Source organism: Camarhynchus parvulus, chromosome 26 (genome assembly GCF_901933205.1).
Source record: "Camarhynchus parvulus chromosome 26, STF_HiC, whole genome shotgun sequence".
Taxonomy (NCBI): Eukaryota; Metazoa; Chordata; class Aves; order Passeriformes; family Thraupidae; genus Camarhynchus; species Camarhynchus parvulus.
The window spans coordinates 5,860,152-5,885,096 of record NC_044596.1 but is presented as its reverse complement, the minus strand read 5'-3'; the positions used below and the strand labels follow the sequence as shown (position 1 = coordinate 5,885,096).

At 54.4% G+C, this 24,945-nt stretch overlaps 1 protein-coding gene across 1 annotated transcript in view; it reads left to right on the top strand.

Moving 5' to 3' along the window:
- PLXNA2 (plexin A2) overlaps window positions 1-24,945 on the top strand; it is a 134,062-nt gene that overhangs the window by 20,280 nt on the left and 88,837 nt on the right. Inside the window, exon 4 of the mRNA XM_030965561.1 lies at window positions 24,784-24,918. Within this exon, the coding sequence (XP_030821421.1) occupies window positions 24,784-24,918 (135 nt within the window). The remainder of the gene's footprint in view (window positions 1-24,783; window positions 24,919-24,945) is intronic.

The window sequence follows — 24,945 nt, the reverse complement described above, 5'->3', positions numbered from 1 at the left end:
TTCCTCACTGGAAACACTGGGATATCCCTTGGTGTCCTCCTGCCCTTAGCTCTTCACCTCACTGCTCCTGCCACATTGCCAGCTCCTGCTGCTTCTGCTCCCCAGGAATTGTCCCAGAGAGGGTGAAAAGCAAATGCTGCTGATGCTGTGGCTCAAGCACGGGTACATGGGATGAAATTCTCCTTCCAAAGGACCTCAGCCTCCTGGCTGTGGGAGGAAGGGAAAAGGGGCCCATGTTGGAGACACAACCATTCAGAACTGGGGATTCCTCCAACAAAACCATGTCCATCAAGCAAAATGAGAAGGGACATTAATGCAACAGTTAACAGCAACTAAGTGCTGGGGGGAGATGTGTCAGCTTGCTTGTTCTGTTTATGGGCTTCATACAATTCTATCAATATTGATGTGTGATGCCTTTGATTTTGACACTAATCATTGCCATGAATTAAATTTGCAGCCATATAATTAGAACTGCTATTAATAGGGCCTCAAGCTAAGCACTGCTGTGCTAGTTGGCTTTTTCCTGATGGAAAACGGCATCCACGGAACTCGGCTCATGTGGTGTGCCCAGGAGGGGCTGAGCCTGATGTGGAAATTGCACTGGCTGTGCTGAGAGGGGCTGCTCGTGGGGAGGGCCTGGCTCAGAGGTTTCCCAGGAATTCCCCTGGAGCTGCCCTCAGACTTCCCAGTGGTTTGCTGCTCTTGGGATGCACAGCCTCGGTGGGAGAGAGGAGGGTTGCAGGGAGAGCAGAGCAGCGTGCAGGGCTCTTATTGCTGTGTTTCCATCTCCCCCTCCCCGTGGCAATCCCCCATTTGTCGCCCTGGCCCAGCAGAGCTGTGTCAGCCCCGTGTCCCCGTGCACGCCTGGTTCCATCTCATCAGCCTGAGCTCAGCCTGGGATGGCAGCGAGGCTCACCGCTAAAAATCAATCTTGTATTTCATCCCGAGAGGTCTGTTTCTTATTAGGTCTAATAAATCAGTGAAGTGCCCTTCATTCAGCTTGTCAATGCAGGACATTGTTTGTGATCAAGAATAAATAAATGTCTCTGCTCTGTCTGCCAGTCGCCATCTAGGTATTATTATTCCATCACGCTGTTTATGCTGGCTGCAGGAAAAATGCAGTTCCTGCAGCCTTGCCTGCCTTCCCACGGGCTGGGAATGCTCCTGGGTGGTAGAGGCGAGGGAAAAGCTGAACAGGGACGTTGTACCTGGGTTTCACCCAGCGCCGAGTTGCTCAGTGGTGTTATGGTTTTAATTTGTGTGCTTGGAGGTGTGGGGGTGCTGCAGTGCTGCAGGCAAGGGCCCAGGTGTGGTTATTTCAGTGCCCTGAGGTGAAGGATGAAGTGTGTGAATGAAATCACCCCCAATTCTCCTGGAAAAGGGGTGTCACTGCTGTCCTGTTGTCACCTGTGACACTGTCCCAGGGCGGCTGCGCTCGACGTGGCTCAAATCCATCCCAGGGTCACTGCAGAGAGCTGCCCAGGATCTGCCTGCAGGATGCCACAGAGAAGTGCACAGTGCTGGCACTCTGTTCATGCTGGGAACACTCTCCTGTCACCTGCAGAACTCCTGAACTCTGTCCTTGCTCCTGCACTTTTCCAAGGGACAGCCGTGAGCCATTGGGTCGCGCCGCCGGAGGAACGCGGAACTTTTAAGTGCCTTGTTACGTCTTGGGACGTGAGAGTTTTATTCAGCTTGGCTGATTTAATTTGTTCCATTAGTGGGAATAAAGGAGGTCTTTCACAATGAAATATATATGTCCAAACCTGTCCTTAGATGACTTCATTTTATGGGTGGTTATCTCACCCCGGTGATTTATCCTTCGTTATCGCCCCCGCCACACTCCAGGAACAACTCGGTTGCATCAGCCTGTGGAGAAGCCAAGAGGACACCAGGCTGTTATTGAGCAGATGAAAACCATCCATTTGCAGGCGCCTTCCCAAGGATTTGTCTGGTTTTAGCTGTAGGCTGGGGGGTCAGGGGCTCTGCTGGCTCCCTGGTCAATCCATCACCCTGGGAGCGCAGATCCCCACGGCCCAGCAGAGGTGGGAGAGGGCAGATGGTTCTTGTCTGGCTGAAGAACTTGTTTAATTGAAAGGTCTGAGAAAAAAAAGTCTGATTTTTGCCCAGTGATGTGAAATATGGGGGTGTTTGTTCAATACTGTACTTGCTGCTGTGGTTGGAGGAGCTGGGATTTATTTTCTCCCTAAACGAGGATTTTCCAGCCTCAGAGAGTAATTCCCCTTTGCTTCATCTGTGCTGAAAAGGGTCCCCAAAATGCCCCATGGTCCCTCACATTTATTATTTCTCATAGCCAGAAGTTGGAATCTTATTAATTGGAATTTGTGCAAGGGAATGGGAAAAGTGCTGGGAGCCAGAGGAGAGCTCTGGGCTGTGTTTGGGGCTGGAGATGGGGCAGAGCTGCCAAGTCCCTCCAGACTGTGGCTCTGAGCACTCAGGAATGTCCCTGCCACCTCTTAATGGCATGAAATTGGCCTCTCTTGTCCCAGCATCCCTTCCCTGGGCCTGGGAGCTGGCGCCTGCCAGAGCAAGTCACGTCAGAAAGAAGCCAGGAGTTGGCAGAGAGTTTTATAGCTGCTGGAGAGGGAAGGGCAGGTGTTCAGGAAATGCTGGGGATGTGAAATGGAGCCAGGTGAGCTCAGGGGCTGCTTTAATCTCATTTCTTGGCTCGGGAGATGGGGATGACTCCGGGTTTTTATGCAGGTTCAGGCACCTTGAAAATCAACTCGAAATTTCGGAGGGCGGTGATTGCGTTTGGTTCAGCCCTAAATCAAGTGGGGTCAGTGGGGCTGGGAGAGCTGAGCAGCCTTATCCATGGAATCCATCCTGCCTGGAACCCATCCTGCCTCTGGAATCACAGATCCATGGCATGGCTTGGCTTGGAAGGGACCTCCAAAGGCTCTGCAAAGAGCAGGGACACCTTCAGCCAGAGCAGGCTGCTCAGCACCCCATCCCAACGAGGTTTTCATCCTGAATTTCGCAGATATTTCATCCCCACACCTTCTCTCCAGGGCATTATCTCCATCACGAGCATCAAGTGAGGCAGAAGTTATTCCTCCTCCGTTTCACCACGTTTTCATCAGGTTCAATAATGAGTTTCTACTTGAAATGATCTTGGTGAAAAATATCACGAAATTCCCAGCTCTTTGGTGAACTCCTGTTGGTTTTCCTGTCCCTGCTCTCCTCGGAGTGTGGAGCTGCAGGAGTTGCTGTTCTGGCTGTTGTTGGCTTTGCGGGTAGGGCAGTGTCAGACTCCTGCCTTCCCACTCACGAGTCAAGAAGTTCATGCTTTCTTTACTATAAACATATTTTTCTGCAGGCTTTTAAAATCCTCAGAGGTCAAAATAACACAGGTTTTGGTCCATTTGTAAGATCTTAAATCCCTGGGTGGCAAGAAATACTGTGAGAAGCCCGGGCTATGTTGCTTCTCTAAATGCCTCCTCGAGGCAGTAAAAACAAATGTGGAAACCACAAATGTGCCTGGAGAGAGGTGGGGAATGTGCAGGGAGAGTCCTGGGCACTGAGCTGCTGTGGAAAGGTTGGGATTTAGGGACAATCGGGGGTTGAGGTGGGATTTAGGGACAATCGGGGGATGAGGTGGGATTTGGGGACAATCAGCGGCTGCGGTTTGAGGCGGGGATGGCTGGAGGCTTTCCCTGCGTGTCTGATGATGCTGCCTTTGACATTGCCTCCATCCCCTGATGGATTTTACAGCTCCTTGTGGCTGTAAACACCCCCTGGGTGCCTCTTGCTGCAGGGCAGTAAAACCCTGCCGGGCTCGGGGCGGATCCATCACGGAGCATCCCCCGGTATTGCGGGTCTGGAGTAAATTTGGGCTAAATCGTTCTGCAGAGCTCTGGAGGCAAAGGGCAGCAGGCTGTGACCCTCTCTGCTTTTCTTCTTTGTGCAGAGCCTTTCACGGCAGCCGCTCGGTGTGGTGGCTGAGAAATAAATAATTGGAATGTCTGGGAGGTGCAGGTACAGTGGGGAGTGTCAAGGACACCCGGGCTGCTCTCTGCCCCTCTATTCCCACCAGGGAGAGGGAGAGCTGCACCTTCTGATTCACGGGGAGTTCAGCTGAGGGTTGGTAATCCAAAGTGCAAGGAAAGCAAGATAAACACTGACCTTCATGTTAGCAATCCACTGATGAATATGGTTAAATCTTGTCCATTTTGGAGCAGAGCACATCCCATGGCATGGGGCACGTTTTTTATTTTTTGCCCTTGATTTTAAGGGCGCATTTTTTATTATTTGCCCTTGATTTTGGGGGAGTTTGGCCATGCCAGGGACTGGGATCGGGCTGATTCCAGCAGCCCCAGAGCGGGGATTGCCAGGGAAATGCAGCAGGAACGGGACAGACAGCACCAAACACCAGGTCTGGGAGAGAAAGGCAGCCCAGGGTTTGCTTGAGAAAACAAACAAGTTTCATGTTTACAAGTGAGCTGTGCTGAGCCTGGCTCGTTCAGAGCCTGTGATCAGAGGCAGCACAGCCCAGGTCCAGCAGGAGCTCTGCTGTTCCTCCAGGAGCATTAAAGAGCAGCCCCTGCCTGCTGGAAATTGTTGATAAAGCTCTCTTTTTTAGAGTCATTTTTGCTTCTCCAGCACAAATGTACTATTTCTTGTTTGGATGTGTTGCTTTCTTCATTCACTTTTATTACTGGGGACATTTACATGAAAACAGCTTTTTTTAATCTTTTTTTTTTTTTTTTGCTCTCACAGCACATTTCCCAATTGCAGCTGCAATTCCTGCATGTAGGAGAAATCCACCTTCCCTGGGAATGGGAATTGGGAATGGGGAATGGGGAATGGGGAATGGGAATGGGAATGGGAATGGGAATGGGAATGGGAATGGGGAATGGGAATGGGGGGAATGGGAATGGGAATGGGAATGGGGAATGGGGATGGGGAATGGGGATGGGAATGGGGAATGGGAATGGGGAATGGGGAATGGGGAATGGGAATGGGGAATGGGGATGGGAATGGGAATGGGAATGGGAATGGGAATGGGAATGGGAATGGGGAATGGGGAATGGGGAATGGGGAATGGGGATGGGGATGGGGATGGGAATGGGGAATGGGAATGGGAATGGGGAATGGGAATGGGGAATGGGGAATGGGAATGGGAATGGGAATGGGGAATGGGGAATGGGAATGGGGAATGGGAATGGGGAATGGGGAATGGGGATGGGGATGGGGATGGGAATGGGGCACTGAACAGTGCTGGCCCCCGCCCCACAAAGGCTCTCTGTGAATGGGGTCACAGTAAATGTCCCCAGCTCCCAGATTTTTTCCTTCATTAGAAATGTAAATCCACTCTGCTGCATAGGATGCTGCTGTCAGGGAGGCTGCTGCTGTTTCTCTCTGTGCAATAAAGGTGGGGGCTGCAAAGGCTGTGCCCAGCCAGGCCCCCTCCCAAAACCCCCAGAGCCAGCGTGGTTTGGGCAGGGGGAGCAGGAATGGGCTGGGAAGGCGCTGGGGGGCTCTGTTCAGCCTCTGCACAGGATGAGGGGGGTTTATGGGAGGGAACCCCTGCAGAGGGGTGAGCAGGAGGGGCTGCAGGGCTCCAGGGCTGCAGGGATGGGCACATCCACTCTGGGATGGTCCCAAATCCCCGTGGCCTGGGGAGGAGTTGGGTGGGCTCACAGTGCCATGGCCAGCAGCCCTCTTTGGCCACCCCACATCCCCCCATCACAGCAGGGAGGGGTCCCACAGGCCCCTCTGCCGCCCCCAGCCAGGCTGGGCCATCCCAGGGTGTGGAGCACTTTCAGGAGTTGCAGGAAAAGCTCTGAAACTGTGCAGTCATGGAAGCAGACAGATCTGGGAAGAGCCGAGGAACTAAAATTAGCAGGAGTGCCCCAGGCAGAGGCCACCTGGGGCTTTGTTTCGTTTCGCTCTCAACTTTCATCTCTTTTATTTATAATTTGTGGCTGATTGATTTTTACTTTTTTTTTAAGCTTTATTTTTTTTTTCCTCCTTTGAAAGCAAGGAGCTTTGCTGGCTCATGATGAGCAATCCCTGCACTCCCAAGGGTGGCACTGCCCCTTCTGGCCCAGTTCTGCCTCCCCTGAGCTGCCTTGTCCATCCTCCCTTCCCCATCCTCCCTTCCCCATCCAACTCGGACACTCTGGAGAGGGATTAAAGCCCCAAGTGCAGGAGCCTGGTGATTTGGCCTGAAACTCGTCCCTTTGGAGAACCTTCTGCCTTCATTGTCCAGCAGATAAATCTGCTTTCAGCTGCCTGTGTGTGTGCTGGGAATGGGAATGGGAATGGGAATGGGAATGGGAATGGGAATGGGAATGGGAGGAGCAGGAGCAGCCCCAGTGCTGATCCCCCTGCCCAGGTGTGCTGCCCCTTCCAGGACCACCAGGACGGGCTGGGGGCCAGAGCTCTCTGCCTGTGGCTACCTCTTTGTTATTCTTCAACACGAATTCAATTGGAGATATTCATCTCAACAAAGAGAGGGTTTTTTTTTTCCCTGATTTTCCGCTCTTTCCCCCTCCCCTCCCAAAGTTTTCCACAGGATTGTTGGCAGCAGCCTCTCCAGGCCAGGAGGGTGCCTGGCGGGGGCTCAGCAGAGGGGATTGGATTGCAGAACACAAATCCCTCCCCACTGGGAGCTGCTTTTCTCCTGCCATGTGGCACCTGGCCCCGGAGTGCTGCCTGTGCTGCCCCCCTGCAGGTGACCCTGGCGGCTCTGCTGCTGGCCTGGCAGCTCCGTGCAGGCCATGCCCAGGCTCCTGGCACTGCCCTCAGGTGGCCCTGGGGGGGATTTGGGGCACATTTATTTTTAAACTTCCTAAAACCTGTATTAAAAATCTGCATTAAAAATCTGCACAAAGGCAGATGCTGTGACCGTGTGCACAGGGGTCTGAGGATGAGAGAAGAGATGAGGATCTGACTCCACGTTTCACAAGGCTGATTTATTATTTTATGATATATATTACATTAAAACTATACTAAAAGAATAGAAGAAAGGATTTCATCAGAAGGCTAGCTAAGAATAGAATGAGAAGGAATGATAGCAAAGGTTTGTGGCTCGGACAGAGAGTCTGAGCCAGCTGGACTGTGATTGGCCATTAATCAGAAACAACCACATGAGACCAATCACAGATGCACCTGTTGCATTCCACAGCAGCAGATAACCATTGTTTGCATTTTGTTCCTGAGGCTTCTCAGCTTCTCAGGAGGAAAAATCCCAAGGAAAGGGATCAGAGCCCAGCCCAGCTGTGCTGGCCCAGCTGAGCTGGGTTTAGTGCTCTGAACCCCCCCAGCCATTCCTGCAGATTTTCCCAGAGCTCAGGCAGATAATGAAGGGATTAATTTAATTCCCCCAGCCCTCCTGCAGCTGCTGCTCATCTGGGGCTGCTTTTACTGGTGAGCTTCAGGCCCTGCCCAGGGCTGGAGCCCAGGAGATGCTGGGGCTGTGCCAAGGATGGGGCTGAGGGGTGCAGCCCCTGGCACGGCCCTGCCTGGGCAGGAATGAAACCCAATAAAGGCTGGCACCCCAAAGAGAACTGGAAATGGTTTGGTTTCGGTGGAGTGCAAAATCACCTTCCAGCAGCGCCAGTGCAGGGCTCCAGCCCAGCCCTGTGCCCTGGGGTGTGTGGGTGATGCCCAGGAGTGGCACAGCTCCTCTGTGGGTCTGTGTGTCTGTCCCTGTGCCTGTCCTGTGCCCTGGGGTGTGTGGGTGATGCCCAGGAGTGGCACAGCTCCTCCTGTGTGTCTGTCCCTGGCCCAGGGAGGGAGGCAGGGCCATTCCCAGGCCGGTGTTGGGGACAGGGGGCAGGGCCGTGTGGCCAGGCGGGGGGTGGCTGTAGCTGATCACACATTGGCATTGCTGGCTGCAGCTCCCCTGCCTCCCAGCAGCTCCTGCCTGTGGGTGGCTGCAGCTTTTTTCCCTCACTTCTATCCCAAACCTGTTTCAGATTAAAAACAAACGCTGGTGCAGATCAGTTTGTCAGTCACTCTAGACATAATCTCCCAAAATAATCTTTTACCAGCCCTCTCCTCCCCAGGATGGGCAATAATTGTTTCAAGACATGTCAGCCTTTGTTTGAAAGTGAGCTTTGTGTTTTCCTGAGGCGAAAGGAAAGGAAAGGAAAGGAAAGGAAAGGAAAGGAAAGGAAAGGAAAGGAAAGGAAAGGAAAGGAAAGGAAAGGAAAGGAAAGGAAAGGAAAGGAAAGGAAAGGAAAGGAAAGGAAAGGAAAGGAAAGGAAAGGAAAGGAAAGGAAAGGAAAGGAAAGGAAAGGAAAGGAAAGGAAAGGAAAGGAAAGGAAAGGAAAGGAAAGGAAAGGGGTGCTGAGCAAGGACTGCAGGGAGAGGTGGGAGGGAGGAGAGGCTGATGTGGCAGCCCTGAGGTGCTGGGGACACTTTTCTGCTGGGCTGGTGACCCGGGGTGGCTCAGGGGAGCTCCAAGCCCCTGCAGCACCTTTGGGCAGAGGACAGGGATCTGCTTTCCCTTGCTCCTGTCTAAACAGTAAAGCCCATTTCCCATCAGTGCTGGAAAATAATCCCTGCCAGTGATTTTTACACATCTGGACTCAGTATTAGTCCATGAATCCACCTCCATTCCCTGCAGGGGGATCTGAATGGCAGTGCCCAGGGGCTCCTCCTGTGCCATGGGCTCATCCCATCTGTGCTCTTGGTTCCTCTGCTCCGTGCCTGTGCAGGGTCAAGGCTCAGGGTCTGCCCCTCTGTGTTCTCCCGAGCCCTGGGAGCACTGGAAATGCCCTTTGGAAATGCATTTCCCCATTAAAATGTGGCTTTTTATGTGAGCGCTGCTATGGCAAAGGGGGGTTTTAAAGGGAATCAAATGCCAAAAGTTTAAAGGAGTTTTAATGCAGCTAGAAGAGGTAATTTTTAGGAAAGCAGAGCTTGCTAGCTTCGCAGCCCCTGTGTTTTTTGGGGGCTTGCTGTCCCACATCAGCCTCCCCCAGCTGTGTGTGCTCCTGGGCACCGCAGCACACACCAGGCAGGTAAGTATTGCCAAGTGCCCAGGGCTGTCCTGTTCTCACCTGGCTGTGCTGCTCCTGCCGCTCTGCTGGGGCAGGGAGGCTGTGAGCTGGGAACCGGCCACCCCTCCCAGCAGGAATTGCTTTGTGGGCTCTCCTGGCAGCCCCAGCATCTGGGACACGTTGGTTCACAAACGTGGTAACAGCTTATCAGGGAATTGTGGTTTGGATTACAGCAAAATCCCAGAATGAGCAAATCCCTGCCTAATCTGGAGGGCTCTGGCAGCCTGGCTGGGGTTTCTGACAGGGAAATGGAGCTGGCAGGAGTTTCATGTGCCCTCTGGGAACTTTCTCCCGGCTCACATCCCGTTAGGAGAGCAAAGTGAAAATATTTCACTGGTGCCTCCCTCCTTATTTCTGGGCCTCCCTGCATCTGGATTTTCCATTTCTTGCCTCTCCTGGCGGTGCTGGGATGGTCCAGACAATGATTTGCCTTGCCCAGGCACTGCTGAAGCTCTTTGTGTGCCAGAGCTGAGGTGGAGAACCCCAAAGAGGAGCAGGCAGACCCCACCCAACCTTGCCGGGCTCTGCTCCCTCTCCCCTGCACTATTCCGAGCCGTGGGGGATGTGATTTGCATTCCTTGCAGCACCGTGGGATCTCTGATCCCCTCTGGGGGGAGACTACACGAGATTGCAGCGAGACTGGCAGGGAAATTGCTCCAAATTGCACCTCCCGTGGCAAGGACGTGGCTGTGCACAGAGCGGCTCCCGGGAAGGGAGGGGAGCAGAGAGGGACGGGGTGGGACAAGGGGCTCTGGCACCCAGGGACCCTCCGGTGCTCCATCAGGGGAGCTGCTCGGAGCAGGGGCTGCTGGAATGGGCCCAGGGCTGCTGGTTCAGTCTGGGGGCAGGGTCAGCACTGGGGCTCCCCATCCCTGCAGGTGCTCAGGGCCAGGCTGGATGGGGCTCTGGGGAACCTGGGGAGTGCGATGGTCCCCGCCATGGCAGGGGGTTTGCAATGAGGTGATCTTTGTGTCCCTTCCAACCCAAACCATTCTGGGGCTCTGTGAGGTGTGCCAAATACGACTTTGGTGTAAATACAGGCTGCGTTATCTGGCTTTTAGGCCGACACTGGAGGAGCTTTTGTGTGAATGAGAACTGTGCTGGAGCTCCTGACCCCAGCATGGCCCCCGGATCTCTCCTCTGAGGAGGGCAGGCAGCCCAGGAGCCCCGAGCTCTGAGAGATGGAGCTGGAGCCACGCGGTGCCTTTGGATGCAGCCCGGATCAATGGGGAAGGCTTTGCCCCCTCGCTGTGTAAAACATCCAGAGCAAATGTAGAGTGACAGGAAAGGGGTCAGTGCTCGGGGTCAGCACTGAGGTGCTGGAGGAGATAATCAGACCCTTTTCCTTCCAGTTCAGTGCCTGCCAAAAACACCGGAGTGCCTCACAAAAGTGCAGGGAGCAGCCAAGCGTGAGCACTCAGAGAGGCCAGCACGGGAGGAGCCGCTGTCCCCACCCCAGTGCCACCAGCCCCCATCTCTTTGCTCTGCCCCATGGGCTGGTGACGATCTGAGCTTTGTGACCCGGGGCACGAAGTGTGAGCCTTGCCCGGGGTCACCTGAGACGTGACAAACTTCTCTGGGATGCTCAGGGATGTGTTTTGTGCTCCCTTCTCTGGGATGCTCAGGGATGTGTTTTGTGCTCCCTTCTCTGGGATGCTTTGGGATGTGTTTGTACTCCTTTCTCTGGGATGCTTTGTGCTCCCAGGGGCTCAGGGCAGGTGGAAGCAGCCAGCCTGGATTAGCACTGCTGTTAATAGACCTTGAGAGCATCTCTGCTCCCTATGGGGCTGGGCAAAGCCACAACATGAGGTGATTTCAGAAGGGCAGACCCCACTAACCCCACCCTAAGGGGTTTCTCTCCTAAGCTCTCCCAAGGAACATTTTGGAGTTTGCTGCTGTTTAGTCCCAATCTCCCTCCCCAAACAAGGCTTTGGTGCTCAGTGCATCTCCAAAAAGGCTCCCTGCCAGGGATATTTTGACAGAAAGTGTGATAAAATATAACACAGCAGACACCATCCCCCTTACAATTTATAAGGGATTTTGTAACCTGAGGGGATTCATTCTATATCATGTTACAACACATACTATGGATCCTGTCCTCCTGCTTGCTGTTTCTTTGCACACATAATGAACAAATCTGCTTGTATCTGAAAACTTCTTGTGGCTGGGTTTGAGATAATCAAGTTCTCGTCTCCAGCATTTTCCCTTCACTTTGTCCCCAGATGATCTCGCAGTTATCCCGACTTTCTCAAAAGCACAAAATAAAACACTCTGTGAGAGCTGCAATTGCTTTTGACAACTCAATGGCTCTTTGGAATTTGGGAAAACACAAAAAAAAACCCTCCCAGGCTCCTCAGCTCTGCTCCAGATCCCTTCTCCATCTCTTCCCTGTCATTTACACCCCGTGGAGTGGGTGGGAATGGTGGGAGTGAGATGCTGCTTTAGGAGCTGGGCAATAGGTGGGGTTTGGAGGCACGCAGGCAATTTAGCAGGGATAATCAATGGGATTTGGGCATTTTGGGGAATCTGTCTGTGCTGCTCGACGGGCATTTGTGCAAATGCTCAACAGCTTGAGACGGGAGATTTGTTCCCCGCTCCCTCTCCCTGTCAGCTTTTATTTGCCTTCTGTTGCCCTCCCGCACAATCCATAAGCCCTCCTCTTTTGCATGATTGTCTCGATTTGCATTTCCAGCAGATCCACTGACATTTGGCTGGACTCTGGGTGAAACACTCCTTGAAATTAGCCTGCACGTTGAGTTTGTTCTGGGAAGATAAGAAGGGAAGTGGCAGGGGGGCCTGGGGGGGAATTACACACGTGAAACTGCACTGGGAAAGGAGCACCAACAGCCAGACTGGAGGCCAGCAATATTTCTCTGGGATTTGTTTGGGAAGCAGAATTTGTCACCGTGGGCAATGGACTCGTCTCCCTCACCCCAGTGGCTCCCAATCCCAGCACAAACCCGTCTGAGGAAGCCAAAGGATAAATTGTCTGCTCGCCTGCTCTGGAGCTGCTCTGTAGTGCTGGCAATGTGAGACTGAGGAGGAATTTTAATTTCATGCTGTGTAAGAAGAGCGCATGCAACAGTAGCAGCCGTATGGATTTTCATATGAATAGAGTACAGTGCTCGTGACAGGGCAGCAGTGTTGTCCCGCAGGTTTGCATTCTTCTCCTTTCTTTGCTGTTCTCACATTCCCCTCGCCGTCCACCCATCCTCGTACTTGCTGAAATGGAAAGTATGTCCCTGCCAGATGGGTGCACAAAGTGACGAGCCTGTTTCTCAGTTAGATGGCAATTGGCTTCAGAGACCTTTTGTTGCTTTAATTTCTGTGCAATCCAAGTGCGAGTCTGTTTTGCTTGAGAGGGAACATTTTTTAGCCTGGTGCCTCTCTTGCTCAGCTTTGCGGGGATCTAAGCACGAGCACTTTGCAGACAGTGGAGCCCATTAATGCTGCTCTGTCTCTAAAATAACAGGACTTCAATCACTCGCTTGGAGGGGGAAGGCAGGTCCTGGGAATGACTGATCCACAGGGATGGGTTGTGTGGGGCTGGACTGGCTGCTTCTCACCCCTTTCTCCTTCCTGGTGATCTCTCTAGTCCTCACCCAAGAGCTGAAGTCACCTCAGCAGCAAAGAATTTGGTTTGTAAAACGTGTCACGCTCTGTTCGGGGGAGGTTTTGTTTTATTTGATTTTAAAAATTTGTGTGTGTTTGTTAGGGAAGGAGCCTGTAGTGATTTTTTCTTGAGGCTGCTGATCTAATACATCCTGCGCAGCCATAAAATATGCTTTAGATAAACTTCTCCTCCTAACATCTGCGAGGAGCCCTGCTCTGCTCGTTTCCATGCTAAAGCGGTCGTTAACGCGCCGGCACATCCCGGGCACGTCTGTCAAACCCAATCAGTTTTGCCAGGTAGGGCAGGTGGATAAATCTGTCTGCGTGCACACGCTGCTCTTTCTGATAGCCCTGCATAGGAGGAAGAGGCATGAATGGGGGAAATCCTTTTCCAGGCTGCTGGGGAGGTGTGTGCACGCAGCGGGAGACGAGCGCAGGAATCGCCGGATTGCCGGCGCAGCGCGAGCCTGGACGCTGGGCTGGGGAAGGGCTTTGCAGCAATGCAAGTGCTTTTCTCTCCCAGCCTCGTCTGTCCCTGTGACAGCTGCTGGCAGCACGCTGAGCTGGAGCCCAGCAGGGCTGGATCTGGCTCTGAGCGTTCCCTGCCAGCCAGCGGGAAGGACAGAGAAACCCGGCGGCATCTCCAGATGGACCTGCCTGGCCATCATCCTTCTCTGGGCTGGGCACAGCCCCAGCCCCTGCCTCAGTGGCCCTGGATAGGGTGGATATTGGGAAAAGTTTCTTCACTGCAAGAGTGGTCAGACCTTGGAGCAGCCCCCCAGGGCAGCGGTGGAGTCACCACCCCTGGAAGTGCTCACAAAAGGGGCAGAGGTGGCTCTGGGACGTGGTTTGGTGGCACCGGCTGAAGGTTGGGCTTGATGATCTTGGAGGTGTTTCCCAGCCTGAAGGATTCTGGGTTCCACAGGAGAGGGGGGACAGCAGCTTTGGCCGTGGCCCCCACCCCGGGCACGCCCTGGTGACAGCTGTGTCCCAGCAGGGGTGACAGCTCCAGGCAGCTGGGTTCAGTGGTTCCTCCATGGCTCACATTGATACAGCTGCAAACACATTAAAGAGTCCAGCAGCAAAGCACACCCCCAATGAATAAAATACAGATTTTCTTCTGGAATCATTGCCTGGAATAGCTCCCTAATGGAGGGAGGGATGGCTGGGAGGGACAGTGACATGTGTCCTGCCTGGGCACGTCCCTTCACCGAGGACTGAGCTCCACCAGTGCCCCCAGAGAGGGGGAGCAGCCAGCAGAGCCCAGGCAGAGCAGGGCACACCACCAGCTTGAGCCCTAAAGAACGAGTGCCTGTCTGGATAATTCCAGGAAAATCCCACCAGCCTGCAGGATCACACAATTCCCAAACAATCTGAGGACAGTGAGCTCTCAGTCAGGTTCAACCAAATAATTTCACATTGAATGTGGTGAGTTCCCCTGAGGGCTGGGGGGTTCTTCCCCAGGGTAATTCCAGGAGAAGCTGTCATGGCCTTAGAAGGGAGAGGCCTCCCCAGGGCACCTCTGAGAGATCATCTCACACCCTGAGGAGGGTCAGGTTTGTGCCTGGCAGGAGCAGCCTCTCCTCAGCCCGGCTTAGAGAGGCTGTTGAGAAGCAGTTTCAAGTGCAGGCTGAGAGGGAAGCTAAAGTGACCAATAAAGTCTCTCTTCAGCACTTGTAGAGCCTTTGGGATGCTCTTATAAATCAAAGCCTGCAGGTAGACTCAGGTGCTGGAGCACAGAAGCACAAACAGCATTAATGAGGCCGTGGAACATCATCCCCACGGCGGCAGAAGCAAAGGGGAGGGGGTTTCATCTTGCAGAGCCTGTGCCTCTAATGATGGTGCAAGTCCTTCAGAAGGAAAAAAGGGACAGTCTGGGGAAAAGGACCTTCTGGGCTGGCTCCTTCCCAAAGATCCAGGAGCTGCTCATGTTGCCTGCCTGCTAATTGGAGTTGGCTGTAACTGATTTAGAAAGCGATGGCCTTAGGGAGCTGAGATTGTTGTTTGTGTTTGTCTGGGATTAAATACAGATGGAATTAAAACGAAAGGGGGGAAGAAAACCCCACAACAAACCCTCGACTGCAGGAGGAAGCTTTGATGGAATGAATTCCTGCTGCCGGGTCGGGGTCTCGGTGCCATCCCCATGGAAGCACCGGGGAAACAATGAAAGGGTAGAGGCAGAAATAGAAAGCAAAAAGATGAGTGGACTCTGATGAAAGGAGTCGTATTAATAATGAAAACTGGAGGGTTTGAAGCTGCTTTAGAATGAATTTTCAAGGCACAGAGCCCCTGGGGAGCAGGTGGAGGCACAAACCACAGCACTCCAGATGCTCAGAGCAGGACCCGGCTCCCAGCCAGGCTCTGGCAGCACAAACTGCAGGAGGAGACAGGGAAATACCTAAATCCCTGCTGGCTTGGGCTGGCCAGGCCATTTTCCTCCAACACCAGGAAAATTGGGGTCTCATGGCTTGAGGTCACGGCAAGATTCCTTCACAGCTGAGTGCAAGCCGTGACACAACCAATAAATCACGGCAGTGACAAAGCAGGAGGCCGGGGATCATTAGCAGATTTCTCTCTGCAGAGGTGTGGGTGTGCAGGGGGCTGTGCTGCTTCTCAGCAATGGGAGAGGAAGGCAAGAAGGAGCTCAGCTCCTGCGACATTGAGCCTCGTGCACAGAAAATCTCACTGGGAAAATCTGTCCTGGGAGGGAACTTTCCATAGCAGTTCTGAGCCTTGGCTCAGCTTGTAGCCCTTGTTTTAAAGGCTTTAGGAACATTTGATACCTGGTCTGGTTTTAGTGAGAGCGATTCAAAGAACCCCCCCCCTTGTTGGAACTGCAGGGGATGGCAAAGAGCCTTGAGACACTCCAACAAATACTCCTACAATGATATCACTTTCAAACCTGTGTTTCAGCAGGCTGGTGTTGAGTCTGAAGATGAAGGTGTGACTGCTGGGAGGTGTCTGTAGTTTGTCACAGGTGAAATTTAGAAAGAAAACAGAAATATTTGACAGTGGCTTCAGCAGCTCAGCTCCTCGTTGCTGGGGATGGATGAAATGGTTAAGTGAAGGTGCCTTCTCTCTGTGCTTTCTTGGTTTCTCTGCCTCCCTGTTGGCACACGCATCCACATTCTCTGTTCCTCTCCCATCTGCTTCCCCTTCCCAAAATTCAAACATTTCACTCTTAAAATTCTGCCTTCATGTATATGAATGAACGAGGAAAATATCACTGCAAGCCACGAGGGCTGGGTGCTGGGATGGGTTCTGCTCTGCACCACAAACCCCCTGGGAGCTGTGGTGGCCTCCAGCCCTGCCTGGTTGTGCTGAGCATCCCCGCGAGGAGCCTGTTTCTCCACCAGGCTCTCAGCTGTGCCTCCCAGGCGCTGAATTTGGGCAGGCAGGGGTGGTGCTGTCCCAAAATCCCGGTGAGATGGGGGTTCCACTCCAACATCAGCAGGGAGGGGGCTCTGGGTGAGCTGCTGGCCTGGCCCCAAGCCCCTCGGGGCTGTAACTGGAGCAGCACTTTGGGGAGATGAGGCCCCCAGAGCAGGGGAAGCTTGGAGGGAAGCAGCCCAAAGGACAGCACAGGGGGAGCTGCTCCGGTGTTGAATTACTGAGCCACACACGCAGTGTTTGCCTAACCAGCTAGACCTGAATTGCTGTTCAAACACTGCTCTGCTGCCTGACGCTGGCAATCAGGGAGCTAATTACACTGGATTAGGGTTTTTCTCTTAATTACATGAAAAATTTAGCGCGGCTGATGTTCATGAGGCTGCAGGGGATTAGGGCGGAAGCCACGTGTTTATGCACAGGTCAACGATGGAGCGGGGCAGGAATGTGCTGGGGCTTTGTGTCTGCCACCCCTGCACCCAGCCTGGGCCCAGCTCCTGCTGCCGATGTTGGGAAAGGGACAGAGGGACAGGGACAGAGGCACAGGGACAGGGACAGAGGGACAGAGGGACAGGCACAGGGACAGAGGGACAGGCACAGGGACAGGGACAGACGTGTGCCCTGAGCCCAGCCCAGCAAACCCCACCGCAGCCCAGGCCTGAGCAGCGTTCCATGTGTTGCACACACAGATTATTCAGAGCCAGCTCATCTGCTTATCTGCTGATTGATGCTGAGATGCTGCAAAGGGCATGTGCCAAAGGCTTAGGGAGTTTCAGTGCGGAGATGGAAGAGATTTTGCTTTTTATTTTTATTTTTATCCTTGATCTGGCCCAGAATAGCACTGGGGAAGCAGCTCAGAGGGGCAGCAGGAGCTTTCCTCACACACCAGGGACCTGAGCTACCTCAAACCTCTGTCTGATGGAGATTGGGGGATGAATGAGCACACAGGAGAGATTCAGGCCCAGGAATTTATCTTTTAGAGCCTCCCCTCAGGATTCCTCAGTGCTTCCAGGACAGGGAATGCACCAGCCAACGTCCCTGGGCCCAGCCAGCCCTGTTGTCCTGCCTGGTGCCCTCCTGCAGGTGACATTGCTGCAGCTCCTGCGTGCCCAGGGATGCTGAACAGCCCCAAACACAGAGCCAGCCCCTGCTGGGGCTTTGCCAGAGCCCAGGCAGGCAGCAGGGCCAGGGGAGGGCTGCAGGGAGCCCTGGGGCTCTGCCAGCCTGCCCGGGGCTCTGTGTCCTCACACGACCTCCAGAGACCCAGCCCTTTGTGAGGCCCTGCCCCAGCTCACAAGCAGAAAATGCCCATTGCCAGCTGCAGCTCTGCTCCTGCTGGGCAGGAGGGCCTGGGGGGTGGGAGAGACTCATCTCCCCCATTTCCCTCATTTGCCGGGATCTGAGCTGAGCTGAGCTCGGTAATTCTCTCACATCCTCTGCCCCAGCAAGGTTAGATCTGATCAGTAACACATGACTGGCTCTGCATGCACAAGTGAAACCAAAAATATGCACGGCCTCCTTGTTCACCTGCTCGCTCCTGCCTGACCCAGAGCGGCGCAGAACCACCCGGCAGGATTTATCCACAGCTTTATAAACCCCAAAGACAATAAAATCTGCATTCTCTTATTTCTTTCTGGGCTTTGGCCCTCAGCAGCTCCGAGTCTGGCTCATGTGCCAGCATCCCCGGGAGGTGCTGGGCAGGAAATCGAAGCCATTTCAAACATATTACTTACATGATGTTTTCAAAGAGGAAAGAGAATAATATTTCCTGAGGAACTCTGTGGCTCCCACCTGATCAGCTGGAAGCCGTGGCTTTGGAGAAACAGGGTTTTTTGTGTGGCAATTTTTGACAGTCATTTAGTTTTTTCCTCCTTGGGGAGAATCACGACTCACTGAAGCTCGTTTAGAGCAAACTCCACATTAGACAGTCTTGTCTAAGTGGCTTTTGATGCCATTTTACATGGCCACTCAAGGTCAACAAAGCAAAGCAAGCAGGACCAATCCCTTCAGCTGTGAAATGCAGAGCTGGAGGAGGATGTTCCTGGGGAGAGAGAGCCTGGCACGGAGCTGTGCAGGATTATTCAGCTGGAAGGGCACAGGTGAGGTGTGGACACATAACACAGATGCAGGGCTATTTTGGGGGCCTTGGGCAAGAGCTGCAAATGGGTTGTGACAAGCACATACCTGGTGCCTCCCTCGCCCTGAATAACACCAGGATGACACCAGCTGTGGGCTTGCTCTGCTGCTCTCTGTCCCTCACAGAGCTCAGGCTCAGCACTCAGCCCTGTTCTCCTGTTCTCACTCCCCGAATGCCTCTCACGCCTCCCTCCATCCCTGAGTGTGTCCTGCAGGCAGAGCCGGGCAGTTCTGGGTTTCTGTCCTGGCTCGTGTGTTCCTTTGGGTCCCTCTAACACCCAGCCCAGCCTTGGCTCAGGACAAAGGGCAGAGAGTGGGAACAGGCAGGGAATGCCCCTGCCCTGGGTTGGTGGCACCCAGAGGGCTCAGGGGCAGCCTGGGCTGTGCCCACCCAGCCAACCCTGCATCTCCAGGCTGCCAGGCCCACAGGATGAGAGCAGGATGCTGTAGCAATAAAAACCCCTCTGCCTGCTCCTGGAGCTGTCACCTCCCCAGAAATCAAACAGGAGGGGAAAGGGAGAAGGGGTTATTGCTGAACAGAGGGGAGGGATGTCCCTGCTCCCTGGGGACAGATTAGAGAGGACAGGGCTTGTGCCCTGGGCTCTCCTCCTCCTGGGATGCCCCCAGGACCCTGAGTGTTCCCCTTTGAGGGTGGAGTTTGATGCTGCTGGAAGGTGCAGGGCTGCTGGCCCTGGACCCCCAGCAATTGTGTCTTTGCAACCAGTGCTCCAAAGGAATCAGCTCTGCTCCTGCTCAGCATCCCCTGCTCCCTGGAGCCCCCAGATTTACAGCCTTTGCCTTTGCACTGAGCCCTCTCCTGCAGCAGATTTCCTCAGAACTATGCAAGAAAACCTTTTGGGCACCTCATACATCATTCTGTACACCTCACTGCTGGTTTTGGCTGCTTCAGGCTGGTCTGTGCCTCGCAGAGGTGGTTCCAGCTCCAGGGTGTGCAGAGCCTTCCTGGGGGCACAGAATGGGAGGGAGCTTCCCTCAGGATGGGAGGGAGAGCTGGGCCTCCAGGAGAAGACAATGCTGCTGATTTAAAGCACCATCCAAAGCAATCCAGCCTCGCCAGCCCAAATTTCATTCTAATGAATCCATCCCCGGAAGAATACTACTTAATTAATTAGCAGCTCATTTGCATGAGGTGGCATGTTATTAAAGTTGTGCTGCTGCAAGTAGGGCTGTGACAAGGTGTGAGCTGACAGCTTTTCAAATAAAAAGTCTTTTCAAGCAATGATCTCCTGAACTGGCAGCTTTGTTCTGAACGAGCCTCTCATGCAGCAATAAATTAAAGACATGGGGCTGCTGATTAGGCTCTGCATGGTGCCTGTGTGCCACCCTCCCTGCCTCATCCAGAGCAGCTCTGCACCAGGGTGGAGGGAGCAGAGGGGTGGGAGAGCCTGGAGGAGGAAAGAACCTCTCCAGTGGCAATTTCTCATAAGGGTTTGTCCTGCCAGGCTGTCTGAGCTGCTGCTTCACCCCAACAATTGGCTCCTTTCCCCTCCAGAACCCTGCAGAAAGGCAGCAGGGGATCCTTCTCCCCGTCTCTTTCCTCGTGGAAGGGCTGTGTTGATGGAAGAAATGTTTGTGGGATCTCTTCTCCTGGCAGGTCCAACATTGTGCGTGCCCCACACAGACAGTGAGGCTGGGGGTCCCTGCCTGCCCCTGCTCAGGTGCTGCCCACCTCACCTGCCCGCTCTGCTCCCCTCTCCCACCCCCTGGAACGCCAAGGAACAAACCCAGGCCCAGCTGCTCAGCCAGGAGAGTCAGAGATGCTGCAAGGCAGGAATTGTCTGAGCCAAGGGCAGTTTCAAATTCCCAACTGAAGCATTGGCAAGGCGGGCTGCAGGTGACAGGGGACCTGTGTGGCCCTCCTGGGGAGCAGGGGCAGTGTTGGGATGATCCTCCAGGGCCTGACACGCAGACTTTGTGCAGACTTTCTCCTGACACGCAGACTCTGTGCAGCCTTTCTCCTGACATGCAGACTCTGTGCAGACTTTCTCCCCGTGGCTTTGCAAGGGCAGCCCCAGCAGTGATTAGTGAGAGTATTTAATGTTCGGTTGGGCAGTGTGAGCTGGGCGAGGATGGATGGATTTTCTCCTCCCTCAGGGAGCAGAGCTGCTCTCAGGAGCTGCTTTGCCTCCGCCTGACAGCGCCATGGGCTCTGCAGGGAGCCATCCATGGAGGCTGTGGGGCCAAGACAAAGGTGATGCCCACGGTGACAGAGCCATTCCCTCCCAATCTGGGAGAAATGCATAAAGAAAATGTGACAGGAGAGAAAGAGCCTGGCAGAGAGGGAGCCTGCAGGTAATGAAGTTAATTGGATACGCTGATTTGAGTGGAATGTGCATGTAAGGTTTGTCATTAGCTTTCTCAGGGACACATCTATGATTTAAAGGAAAGACACCCAATGGGATTCCTGTTGCACTTGAATTCTGAGGGGAGGCTTCCCACGTGGAGCCCAGTGCCATCCTGCTGTTCCTGCCTGCAGGGAAGGCTGGGGGGGAACACGGGGAGGGATCCTGCAGGGGCCTGGCACACCTGCATTGGCAAATTCAGATCCCACACGTGGGGTGGGCTGGCTGAAGGATCCTCAGAAACCTCCCCACCCCTCTGGGTTCAGCGATGACCTGGAAATGGGTCCAGCCCAGATGCCAGCAGGGAGTCTGGGGGGCACTTTACTCCAGAATTTCAGAGAGCGCCTGAAATTGTTATTTGGGTAATAATTTGCAGTTCCAGTTGTGGATTCTCCCCTCCTGAAGGTTGCTGTGGGGGTCAGAGGATGCAGGACCAGGAGAATCATGCAGGGCCAGCTTTTCACTCCACTGCCATTACAAAAATCAGCAAGTTCAGGCAGTGCCTGCTGCTCCTGGCCCTGGGAATCCTCTCAGGAGCCCCTCCAGTGCCTCCCTGGCTGTTTCCACATGGAAGCCCAAAGTGCTTTGGGACCCGTGAGGCCCCTGCGGAGGTGGGGAGGGGTTAATGGTGGCCCTGCTGCAGGACCCAGCCCGGGCAATCAGCCCCTCATGCCCGGACTCATTCAGCTGTTTTTTCTGGCACCAGGAATTCCATCCTGAGTCAGCCTGGCGGAAACACCCCTAATGAAAACAGACAGGTAATTTAATCACGGAAAGTTCCTGCAAAGAGATTCGATGTCTCCTAATGGGAGCCTGCTGGGGGGGAATGCAGAGCTATCCCAGCACGGGCACTGCCCGGGCACAGCACCTGAGGGGACCTTTCCTGCACGAGGTGTGCTGGGGCTTCATGTCAGATTAGATCCTTGAGTGGCTGCTGCGCGGTGCCACAATGTGGTATTTTGCTAATCTCTGGTGCTAAAGCCCAGCTTAGCCCGCGGCTGCATTGTGGGGGTATTAGAGAGCTCAGTGTGAGCCCGGCTCTGCAGGGCTGCAGCTCCTGCACCCAGCACATCCTGCTCCTCCACCGGGGCTGCCCTGCCAGCAGGGATGAGTTGGGATTTGCAGATTATGTCATTAGGCACTTCTCAGCAGAGATTTGTAAACATCCAGCAGGAGGGAAGGGCTGGATGTGGCCCGGGCAGCTCCTCGGGTCCCTGTCCAAGTGTGGCAGCCCGTGGTGTGTCCTCCTGGCTCTGCTGTCCCTCTGATTCCAGTTTCCAGCTCTTGAGGTGCCTCTCCCACATTGGGAGGGAATGGCTCATCCCCACCCTCTTCCCTCTGTGCCCCTCTCCTGATCCCTTCCCACGCCCATCACCCTGCGGAGAGGAGACAGACAGACAGAGGGGACAGGAGCAAACAGGACCGGGGGAGCCCTGCCAGACAAGCCCTGGATTGGGGATGGGCCCTGGATTGGGGATGAGCCCGCAGGTGCAGGGCTGGTCCCACCCCCTGCTCCAGGGATGGCTCAGGAGCTGTCAGGCCCCGGGAGGGCACCCACACGTGAGGCAGAGGAATGATTTCCCTCTCCAAACGTCAACAAGAGGCTTCCTGCTGTGTGAGATGATCCCTTTCTTCCTCCTCAGCCGCAGGAATCATCGCTCTTCTCTCTGACATCATCATTTGTTGCCATGGAAACCGAGCGCGGAGCAAGAGATGCAGCGGAGCATCCTGGTGTCACTGGGTGCCCCTCGGCCTGCGCTGGGGGCTCTGGGGGCTCTGGGGGCTCTGGGGCTTCAACACCCCCCCAGGGAGGGGCTCTGCTGTCCCTTTGTGCTGTGCCCTGGGCCACCCAACGGTGACAGAGTCCCCGAGAGCCCCTGGGCTGCTCCCTGGGCTTTGTGGGGGCAGGAGGGCACAGCCAGTGCCCAGCACCCCGTGCTGTGCCCCAAAACTCCATTCCAGGCACCAAACCCATTCCAGGCTCCCCTTCCAGGCACAGCTCCGAGCCCTCAGCCGGGCTGGAGGAGCCGTCGGGCACTGCCTCCAGCCCAGAGCTGCAATTCCCAGTTGGAATTGGTCTGCACCAGCCTTGTCCAGTGGTATCTCTCTTTATTAGCCCTGTCTGACCTCATTACTAGAAAGAAGCTCAATTTAACGAGCTGCCGGTGCCCTGAGGGAACTCTGGAAAACAGTTGTTTTTCACAAAGGCTGCTGATCCTTCATGTCCGGGCTTCCATTGCTGTCTGGCCATTAATCAGTCCTTTGTATGGTGGTGGCTGTGGAGCCCAGACAGCCCCGCGCTCCTGCTCTTTATTCCTCGGGTGATTTCTGTCCCTCTGTCCCTGCTGCAGTGTGGGTGACTCAGGTGGCAGCACCCAGTAAGGCACTGGGCTCATACTGGTGTGGATCTGCCTCTGATTCTTGGTATTCCACGGGGGCTGTGACGATCCTAATTCTCACAGGCGGAATTAAAGCAGGGTTTGACCTTCTGCCTTTTGGGGGATTTTGCTTTCTTTGACCTTCTGCCTTTTGGGGGATTTTGCTTTCTGAAAATTCAGGGCTTTCGAGGCAGGCTTGGGCTGGCAGCTTAATCCTGCCAGGGGCTCCTGTGCCTGTGGGTGTTCCACAGACCACTCACATTCCCACCTGGTGTTCCTCTATAGCACTGAACACTCGGGAGGTAAAGGGAAAAGGAGAGAAATGCAGAAAATGAATGTGTTTGTGTGTAGCCAACATGTCTGTACATGGCAGGAGGCACCGGGGCTCTTTCCAAGGGGAGGATTTATTTGGAGAGGGTGCAGGGGAGCAGCTCTGCTCTCCTGGTATCTCCAGCTGGGGTGGATCATTTCTCAGCTAAACCATAAGATTTTTAACAACCTGCTCTCTTAGCTCCCGGGGACATGCACCAGAAAAAAGAGCCAGCCCTTTCTGTGCCAGTCCTGCCTCTTCCGAAGGTTTGACCTTCGAGTTTTCCTGCCTTTTGCTCCGTTATGCAGCCAGGCAGGGAATTTCGAGGTGGCAGAAAGGGTTGGGGCAGCACAGCCTGGTGGGAGCCGATGGCATCTCTGGGATACGGGGTTTTCCTAGGGCCGTGTTCCCTCTCCTGGATGGGCAGCAGCCGCATCCCGGCAATTCCCGGCAATTCCTGCACATCCCAGCGCATTCCCGGCAATTCCCCGTACATCCTTGGCACATTCCCGGCAATTCCCGATACATCCTTGGCACACTCCCGGCACACCCCAATGCATTCCCGGCTCATTCCCGGTACATCTCGGCACATCCCCGGCAATTCCCAATACATCCTGGGCACATTCCCGGCTCATGCCCGGCTCATTCCCGGCAATTCCCGGTACATCCCCGGCTCATCCCCGGCTCCCCAGCCCATCAGCGCTGTCGCTGCCTGCCCGTGGCTCCCCCAGCCCCGTTCCCGTCCCGCGGCTCTCCAAACGCGCAGATCCTGGTGGGAAAGGCAATGTCAAGAGTTGGTTTATCCCGCTCCCCTCGCCGCGCACAGCCCCCGAGGCCATCAATTATTAACTCGGGCAAGAGAAGGCGTTTCCTCCGCGGCAGCGGCTGCTGGCAGGGATGGGGCTTGTCACAGCCCGGGCAGGTTTTCCTGCGGGAGCAGGGAGGTGTTTTTGAGGGATGGAGGGATGCTCAGAGGGTGTGGTGCTGTGCCAGAGCTCTGCTCGCTCAGCACAACGGGCTGGGCTGGCCTTGCCTCGCTGAATCCTCCAGACAGGAAAGTGGCAGCAGCATCCCAGGTTTTAAGCGGGGATGATGCTCCAGGAGGATTCCGTGGCAGGAAGAGGCGGTGGAGATTATCCAAGTGTCATTCTATAGGTGTCTGGAGAATTAAAAAAATACCTCTGCAGTATCTTGGCTTTGCTGTTGGCTGTAGAGTTTTGTGGTCTCCTTTCAGGTTTATTTTAGAGAGAATCTTAAAAGTTTACAGTTTTCCTTCCCCCTGGATGGTCAATCATGGCTCACTGGAGGTCTCTGCACTTGCCTTGCAACCACAAAATTCTCTCATTATTTCTCCTGGAGTGGAGAAATCACATTGGCTGCAGTGGAGACAGAACCTTCGCTCCAGCTCCTGCTCCCACTCTGCTCTGTCTGCAGTTCGGAGCTGAGATTTTTGGATTCATTCCTTTTCCTACCTTGTCCCCCTCCTCCCCTCACCCCAAAACAAAGGCAGAATTTGTCAGCTGTGAGGTGCCGCTGACCTGTGTATGTGTTTTGTGCTGCAGATCCGGGCGGATGGGCCGCCCCAGGGTGGGATCCAGTACGAGGTGGTGCCGGTGTTCAAGGACGGCAGCCCGGTGCTGCGGGACATGGCCTTCTCCACGGACCACAAGTACCTGTACGTCATGTCAGAGCGCCAGGTGAGTGCCTGCTGCCCTGCCCTGCCC